The sequence below is a fragment of the Scylla paramamosain genome, chromosome 7 (genome assembly GCF_035594125.1).
Source record: "Scylla paramamosain isolate STU-SP2022 chromosome 7, ASM3559412v1, whole genome shotgun sequence".
Classification (NCBI taxonomy): domain Eukaryota; kingdom Metazoa; phylum Arthropoda; class Malacostraca; order Decapoda; family Portunidae; genus Scylla; species Scylla paramamosain.
Genome location: NC_087157.1, coordinates 14,023,761 through 14,033,148, shown reverse-complemented (window position 1 = coordinate 14,033,148; position 9,388 = coordinate 14,023,761). Strand labels below are relative to the sequence as shown.

Sequence of the window (9,388 nt, the reverse complement as noted above, 5' to 3'; positions counted from 1 at the left end):
ACAATAAGCAAATAGATAATTATTCTATTTGAGATCAATCTGGGTTGTGATACTGTACCAAGAAAAATCAACCTTCAGAGCATCTTTCACCCGATACATATATATATATATATATATATATATATATATATATATATATATATATATATATATATATATATATATATATATATATATATGTACGTGTGTGTGTGTAAGAAAAAGCAGTGTCAATCCCATTAGTTATTACAATTGACAGTATATATTATTCATATCAATTACAAAATTAACATTATTGTATAATTATATGATAGAGAGAGAGAGAGAGAGAGAGAGAGAGAGAGAGAGAGAGAGAGAGAGAGAGAGAGAGAAAGAGATAGTATACCAAGAAGTCAACCTTCGGGCCACCTTTCACCTAATGCACAGTTTATTTCTTCTCCTTCATCTATATCCACATGTATATGTATACGCGGACATTACCTCGTCCACCCGTACGTCCACCCCTAAGACAGCTTCCCACCTCTCACTCAAGTCTACCGATGTTGAAAAAATATTGAATGGCCTGATTTGCATGTATGATATGCCGTCTAAATCCTGGTATCACGGCTCTACACCACTATTGCAGTCTTTTGTGGTCACAGATATGTTGGCTGGCCTGGAAGCAACAGCAGAAAACAGGAAATGAGAAGCGGTACACCAGTGTTTCTCTATACTTTCAACGTTCAGCTGGTAAGGTTTTGGGTCTAAGGGAGGTAGGGCCGACAGCTGGCCAATTACACGTTGGGTTCACATTCGTGACGTCATGCCAATTCCTCCCATTATACCTCCATGACTGGGCCGTTTTTTTCCTCTTTTTAACATTTTATCAATTTATTTGTTTTCATTTCATTATGTTTTTTTCCACTTGTATTTAAAAAAGTAGAAAAGAACTCAGGAGTTTTGTGTCGTCTCCGTCAGGGTTTCTGCCTCTCAGATAGTGACTTCTCCACCCTTATAAGACACTTCCCCTATAATTTGGATAATCCTTTTGGCTCCACTCTTTGGAACACCTTCAGTGTACTTTTCCTTATGCCTTTGTGTATCCCTTGGCCAGAGCCCCTCCTACATAAAAAATGAAAGTTGCTTTACATGTCTTGGTGTGGCGTAGCAGCCTTTAGTTGACAATTTTCCCGGATGGACAACTCGTGTCCATCCAGGAAGAGCACTGAGCTAGTCTTATCAGAACACGGCTATGGGCGAGTAACGGGATCCACCTAACCATGCATTTCTGTTGCAGGAAAGGAGTAATAAAAAATACATGTTAAATCATTGCCGTGCATTAAATTCAAACAATAAGTGAGTCAATGCGGATATGTGTGGGTAGACTGGCCGTGATGTGCTTTAGTTGGCAGACTGGAAAGGTGTGCCTGGATCCACCTTGCCTCCTTTAGCTGTCCAGTCCTCGAACGATCCCATGTACACTCTGAAAGCAGACAAACACAACGATAAGAACCGAGAACACACACACACACACACACACTCACTTACACTCAGTACCAGAGAGAGAGAGAGAGAGAGAGAGAGATGGGAAATTGCCTGACATTAAAACAAAATACTCCACCTGGCCTGTAATCCTTTCTTGGCGAGAGCATCCCCGGCCCGTCTCGCCCGTCCTCCTACTTGGCAGAGAGTTACCACGGTCTGCTCGGAAGACGGCTTGGCGAATCCATATTTTTCTTGGAAGGCGTCGTCGTCCAGGTCAAAGGCGTCCTCCAGTTCCCCGACTGCAAGAGTGAGAAATTGAACGGATGACCCTCCTGTCTGTATTTTAGGACTAGAAAATAAATTGATAGAAAAAGCATCATAGCATAAAAGAGAAGAATAATAGAAAAAGAAAAAAAAAAGAAAAACCAATGTTGCACGGTTCGCGATAATCTTCCATATGGTGAGGAGGTGGATACTTAAAAGCCGAGTATTTAGATTAAAACTTATGTCTGAAAACTTCAACTTTAAATTCATTAATTAATAAAACTAAGGGAATAGAATTTTGAAAACTATATGATTTCTCATATGGACTATTTTCCTAGATCCCAGAGATGTTTGGGTAGGTTCTCATGGCTGTTTCTCTCATTGATGGTATATAATCTATGTTAAACTATCACCGGGTTCACGAAAGGCCCTGGGAAAAAAAAATTCTATTAGAGCCTGTTAAAAGTAATAGAGATCATTCTAAATCTGTGAAGGTGCGGTATTTTTTTTTTTTTTTCATTGGTGGCACGCAATTTATGTTCAATTATCACTAGCTTCATGAAAACTCCATGAAAAAAGAAACACAATTAACTCTAGTAGAGCTTATTAAAAGTAGGAGAGATAAGATGCCTGTATATGCAAGGCTGCGGTCTGAGACTATCATCAACATAAAGAATGGTTCCAGGTGAAGAGCGTAGGCGAGGGGCTTACTAGGCACGCAGTGGGACCCCGGGATCTGGCCGTTCCGCTTCACCTCATTTCTGCCTCGCACATCCACCACCACAAAGGAGTCCAGATTGGCGGCCAGTTCCTCGTACTCGATGTCTGGGAGGGAGACACAGGGAAAGGAAAACATTATGTGTATTTCGAAGCATTGAGAAATTCATTGGAGCCAACCGAGCGAAGTAAAAAAGATGATGTGCATTTTGAAATAGAATTTTATTGGAGCAAGTTGTGTGAGACAGAAAAGATTAGGTTTATTTTGAAAGTCAATAAATTAAACGGAGCCAGCCGAGTGAGGTAGAAAAGATTATGTACATTTTGAAACAGTGAGAATTTTGTTGGAGCCAGCTGTGTGAGACAGAAAACATAATGTATATTTTGAAACAGTGAGAAACTTATTAGAGCCAACCCAATGAGCCAAGAAACATCATACAGCCAACAAATGGATACCAAGAACTAGACAATTTCCCGTCAAAAAAATAAAAATAAATGATAAATGAATAAATAAATAAAAATAAAAGATACAAAATAAAAAATAAAAGTATCTTTTTTTATCATTGGAGTTATGAGTAATCAACAAGGCGCCTTTTTCCTTCCAGTATTCGATGCATCACCATACATCATATTTTCCTCTTCCATTTCGTCGATACGCTTTTTCCTAAGTTACCCTTACAACCTCTCGTTGTCTCCATTTTCTCTAGCTAGACGTAGGTAATTGCGCAAAATCCTTTATTTTCTCAACATCCATCGTGAATCTACGCATATAATTTGCCAGCCACTGCAGTCACTTGACTCTTGATACAATGAACAGATTGAGACGTCATACACTAATAGCCGTAAAATAAGATGCATGGGGACCTTGTTACTAGAGAGAGAGAGAGAGAGAGAGAGAGAGAGAGAGAGAGAGAGAGAGAGAGAGAGAGAGAGAGAGAGAGAGAGAGAGAGAGAGAGAGAGAGAGAGAGAGAGAGAGAGAGAGAGAGAGAGAGTAATATAACATCAGTATGTTTAAGTACCTGCCACTGAATGAACATTTCTACTTTCTATAGGTGGTCGATCGTTGTATGAAAAAGAAAAAAAAAAAAAAAAAAAAAAAAAAAAAAAGGAAATTCAACTTTGTACGCTCAAGGTGTGAACCATAGTGAAACTAATTATAGCCAACGCATAAGATAAGCAATGAGCTGATAAGAGAGGATCAACACTCAGGGACAGTCAAGGTATAATGGAGAATTTAAAGAAATACATATTCCTGCAAACTTACACTTATGCATCAGAAAATGAGCTAGTTTATCTCGTTCACCCTCCTGCACCTGTTGTCACAGTAATCATGCTGGCCCATATTTTGAAACGTTTTGAGCTCTCATAAAGACAATTTTCAAAAGGAAAGATGATTACGATTGTAGTCGAGTTATGACGGTGTGTTTGTTCTTAATTAATGGTAGTTATAGGGCCCCACCTGGTCATCACCCAGTATATATATATATATATATATATATATATATATATATATATATATATATATATATATATATATATATATATATATATATATATATATATATATATATATATATATATATATATATATATATATATATATATATATATAAAACAAGACTGAAAAGACATCTAAATTCCTTGTCTTCTTTCTACCTACCGTAGTCGTACTCTCCTGTTTTGTTTTTGTTGTTTTTTTTATTCTTTTTTTTTTATGTGACCGTAATTAGCACATGAGTATTCAAGATAAAGTGATCCGGTTGAACTGGCTAAAAGTTGACTAAAATGTATTTTCTCCTCCGTAAGACAAAACTGCATTTATTCGCTTAAAAATACTAATCCAGATCCAACAATAGAATTAATCCTAAATGTGTGATACTCCGGGGTGTCCTTCAGGAATGTGCGAGGTCCTGGGAAAGCACAGCCGTGGAACCTCTTTAATTTGAACTGGAGTGGAGGAACAGGTTTACTCGATACACCGGTTTATCCGATATTGAAACTTGATATACAGTGCAAGAAAAAAATTGTCCTTGAAGCGTCTGATACAGAGAACAATATAAGGTCATGAGACACCAACACTTGTATCGGAAATTCCTGCTTGTAATTCAGTTTAGGTAATGCAATACTTACTTTTCGTTGACTCTCCTGCATATTGCGTTATGGGCAACGTAATCAGATATGTTTTATTATATTATCATTTGCTTAAATATAATTCTATCTTGTAATGTGAGCTGTAATGGGATGTCTTACCAGTCATGGTGAAGAGAGGTAACTACAAGTTTCTCTGTTCGCAGCTCCGGGATGACTGCCTGATAATTTCGTTCACCTTCCTGTACTGCAAGCGGGGCGGTTGCCTGATGTGGCTTGCTAGCTTTCTCGTCATTGATTTTCAGGGCTTCTCTTTATAAATCATTCATGTAGGGCAACTTGGTGGAAGGTGCAGGTATGTGATTGTTGTGGTTGACTAGTGGCTGTGGTGGACTTCTGGTTCATCATTACCAAGACTGGTTGCTTGTTTAATTTGGCAAGTCTCGATATGAATTATTCTTAACGGTTTGTCCTTGTTTGGAATTGTCGGTAGTAGTAGTAATAGTAGTAGTAGTAGTAGTAGTAGTAGTAGTAGTAGTAGTTGTAGTAGTAGTAGTAGTATAGTAGTAGTAGTAGTAGTAGTAGTAATAGTAGTGGACTGTTGGTAATGGTTATAACTGGTATTGGTATTGTGTTAATGGTAAGGCTGAGTGGGAACCGGTTCCAAACCGGTTCCAAACCGACGGTTCCGCCCGGAACCGCTAAGAACCGGTTTCGAGTCTTGGAGCTGAAGTTCACTGGAGGTCTATCCAGAACTCGGGATCAGCGCATGTGTGAACAGCATGCCAGATGTACGGTTCGATGCTTCATTTGCGCCCTGCCATCTCGGAATGAGCATCTCGCTGCTCTGAGGATGCACCGGTTCCACCTTAAGGGTTCCAGACGAGTAATGATGGTAGATACGCAAAAGTTACGACTCGAACATTTATGTGGTGTTTAGAATATGTATGTAATCATTAACATTATTTAGGAAGTCCTGCAAATGGTATCTACCAATGAACGAAATAGTGTAATACAATCAGATATGAATAATTGTGTCCAGTATTCAAAGAAATTGTGTGAATAATATGAAAAATATTTCGTTCATGCTAGCCAATAGTAATCATCTGTTTAGCGTTACCATAAGCGTATTTTTTTTCTTTTTTTACTTTGGTAGATATCCTATGACGTCATAATATATATATATATATATATATATATATATATATATATATATATATATATATATATATATATATATATATATATATATATTCATACCTAGTGATTCGAACGTCCTTCAATTCAAACAGTTCCAAATTCGAACAGGGTGAATAATTTTCTCCTCCAATTATAACACAAACACCTGTTCAAACGACCCCCCTTGGTCACCCATTCCTTCTCCTCCTCCCCTTTCCCTCCCTCTCCCTTCCCTGCCCTTTTCCCCATCCCTCCCCGTTTCCTTCCTCCCTCTATCTATCCCATTCACACTCCCTCCTTCCATCTCTCTCTCTCTCTCTCTCTCTCTCTCTCTCTCTCTCTCTCTCTCATATACTCCCCTTCCCCGCATGTCATTCCCATTGTTCCTTTCCTCACCCTTCCTCTTTCGTCTGGTGTCAAAGTTCCTTCCCTGTCATTAATTTTACCCTCCTACTTATCTTTCAGAGATAAAGGACAAGGGAGTAATGCCTCTCTCTCTCTCTCTCTCTCTCTCTCTCTCTCCCCCTCTTTCATTCTATGTAATTTTCGCTTCATCCTTTCTCACTTTTTCTCACTGTCGTATAGTTCTATTTTCATTCTCTAACAGTTTCATTCTATTTAGCAATTATCAGGATTGTTTTTACTTTCACACACACACACACACACACACACACACACACATGGAGAGAGAGAGAGAGAGAGAGAGAGAGAGAGAGAGAGAGAGAGAGAGAGAGAGAGAGAGAGAGAGAGAGAGAGGTGGAGGGGAGGAAGAATTTTAGTGCAAAATAAAAATTGTGAACACTACTTTCACTGCTTTCAAGACTGAAGTCGCTAGGTACTCTTCATCTTGAGGTTGGTGTTTATTTACAATGGTATTTTGCGTAAAAACTTGAGGTCATTGTTTTTGTGTCTAACGTATAAGACGACCCACTTTTTGTATCTTTTTAGGATGATTCAAGTGCCGCCTTATACGCCGAAATATACGGCACTGTATGTTTTATTTTACTAAGTTTTTTTTTTATTATAATTTAAGTTACTTTCATTTAATTCTGTGAAATGCACAATATACACCAATTAAAAAAAATAGAGGGATTTTGGGACTTGGAACGAATTAATTCATTTTACATTATTTTGAATAATATAAATTGCTTCACAATTCCAACATTCTTAATTCGAATATCCCAAAAGAACCTATTAAATTCAAATCATGAGGTACCATTGTATATATATATATATATATATATATATATATATATATATATATATATATATATATATATATATATATATATATATATATATATATATATATATATATATATATATATATATATATATATATATATATATATATATATATATATATATATATATATATATTGGTACACTCCCGGTGACGCATCATGAGTCATAAAAGTTAAGACTGCCGAACAAAGGAGGGGCTGTGACCTTTGTCCTCATAAGTAAATAAGAACCTTATCTGCGTAGATATATAAAATATCTTATTTGTTGATTGTACTGTAATCCTTCCTGTCTCAAAATATAACCTTTTTTTTAGGCATCAAGGATTTCTCAAGGGCAGCGCATTAAAAATGTACATATCGAGATTATATCTAAATTTGCGGTGTTAGCAGACACTTAAACCTAGTCAGTTTAGCATAGAGCAATGACATCGAAGCGAGTTAGAGGAGTTCCAATGTGGAATTATGTGGAGCACACGTTGCCTGATGTTGTATCATATGCTTGAGTCCGTAAAGACAAGCTGAAATGCAATGGAGTTACATCAAACATGAAATACCTCCGCACTAGACATCCCATTGAATATGCATGTTAGTGTACCCAAACATGTTTATTACTGAACAAATTCTGTGTGAGATAAGAATAAACATCAACTAAACGGTGTACCCATTCAGTATCCATCCCAGAACATCGATCTCTCGGGACTGGAAGTCGATAGTCGATATTCATTCCCCCCAGTATTCTAGACGAATCCTGAAACCGCTACACCATGGTAACCGCCAAGCAGCGCGCGGGCGGTTCCGATACTGGTATTCACCAGCTGCGCACTACCAATTCTCTTTGGAACCGGTTTCGGAACCGGTTCCCACGGTTCCGCCCCCTATGGAACTAGTTCCTTGAATACTTGAGTTATCGGTTCCTCCCCAGCACTAGCGTGAACCACAGTGAAACTAATTATAGCCAACGCATAAGATAAGCAATGAGCTGATAAGAGAGGATCAACACTCAGGGACAGTCAAGGTATAATGGAGAATTTAAAAAAATACATAATCCTGGAAACTTACACTTATGCATCAGAAAATGAGCTAGTTTATCTCGTTCACCCTCCTGCACCTGTTGTCACAGTAATCATGCTGGCCCATATTTTGAAACGTTTTGAGCTCTCATAAAGACAATTTTCAAAAGGAAAGATGATTACGATTGTAGTCGAGTTATGACGGTGTGTTTGTTCTTAATTAATGGTAGTTATAGGGCCCCACCTGGTCATCACCCAGTATATATATATATATATATATATATATATATATATATATATATATATATATATATATATATATATATATATATATATATATATATATATATATATATATATATATATATATATATATATATATATATATATATATATATATATATATATAACAAGACTGAAAAGACATCTAAATTCCTTGTCTTCTTTCTACCTACCGTAGTCGTACTCTCCTGTTTTGTTTTTGTTTAGTTGTCTGTTTTTTTTTTAATTCCTTTTTTTTTTTAATGTGACCGTAATTAGCACATGAGTATTCAAGATAAAGTGATCCGGTTGAACTGGCTAAAAGTTGACTAAAATGTATTTTCTCCTCCGTAAGACAAAACTGCATTTATTCGCTTAAAAATACTAATCCAGATCCAACAATAGAATTAATCCTAAATGTGTGATACTCCGGGGTGTCCTTCAGGAATGTGCGAGTTCCTGGGAAAGCACAGCCGTGGAACCTCTTTAATTTGAACTGGAGTGGAGGAATAGGTTTACTCGATACACCGGTTTATCCGATATTGAAACTTGATATACTGTGCAAGAAAAAAGTGTCCTTCAAATGTCTGATACAGAGAACAATATAAGGTCATGAGACACCAACACTTGTATCGGAAATTCCTGCTTGTAATTCAGTTTAGGTAATGCAATACTTACTTTTCGTTGACTCTCCTGCATATTGCGTTATGGGCAACGTAATCAGATATGTTTTATTATATTATCATTTGCTTAAATATAATTCTATCTTGTAACGTGAACTTGGGATGTCTTACCTTTCATGGTGAGGAGAGATAATTACAAACTTATCTATTTGCAGCTCCGGGATGACTACTTGTTAATTTCGTTCACCTTCCTTTACTGCAAGCGGTGTTGTTGCCTGATGTGGCTCGCTAGCTTTCTCGTTATTGATTTTCAGGGCTTCTCTTTATAAATCATTCATGTAGGGCAACTTGGTGGAAGGTGCAGGCATGTGATTGTTGTGGTTGACTAGTGGCTGTGGTGGACTTGAGGTTCACTATTACCAAGACTGGTTGCTTGTTTTCAATATGAATTATTCCTAACAGTTTGTCCCTTGTTTGGAACTGGCGGTAGTAGTAGTAGTAGTAGTAGTAGTAGCAGTAGTAGTAGTAGTAGTAGTGGTAGTAGTAGTAGTAGTAGTA

The 9,388-nt window shown here is 37.2% G+C and overlaps 1 protein-coding gene across 2 annotated transcripts; it reads right to left on the bottom strand.

Moving 5' to 3' along the window:
- Positions 1–287: 287 nt before the first annotated feature.
- LOC135102115 (uncharacterized) lies at positions 288–9,122 on the bottom strand. 2 transcript variants are annotated; one of them, XM_064006886.1, is made up of 4 exons: positions 9,002–9,122; positions 2,419–2,532; positions 1,580–1,742; positions 288–1,441 (listed from the first exon to the last, which is right to left on the bottom strand). In XM_064006886.1, exons 1-4 carry the CDS (start codon positions 9,006–9,008, stop codon positions 1,360–1,362), a joined length of 366 nt encoding a protein of 121 aa, XP_063862956.1. In that variant the 5' UTR covers positions 9,009–9,122; the 3' UTR covers positions 288–1,359. The 2 variants fall into 2 exon arrangements, with proteins under 2 accessions (XP_063862956.1, XP_063862955.1); XM_064006885.1 differs by lacking the exon at positions 9,002–9,122 and adding an exon at positions 4,676–4,817.
- Positions 9,123–9,388: the final 266 nt, after the last annotated feature.

What these genes read in the sequence shown, in the direction of transcription:
- LOC135102115 (XM_064006886.1), bottom strand. An exon ending in GGGGTCCCACTGCGTGCCTA is followed by an intron (nt 1,743 to 2,418) that starts GTAAGCCCCTCG and finishes TCACTCTTGCAG; the next exon opens with TCGGGGAACTGGAGGACGCC. An exon ending in AAGAAAGGATTACAGGCCAG is followed by an intron (nt 1,442 to 1,579) that starts GTGGAGTATTTT and finishes GTCTGCTTTCAG; the next exon opens with AGTGTACATGGGATCGTTCG.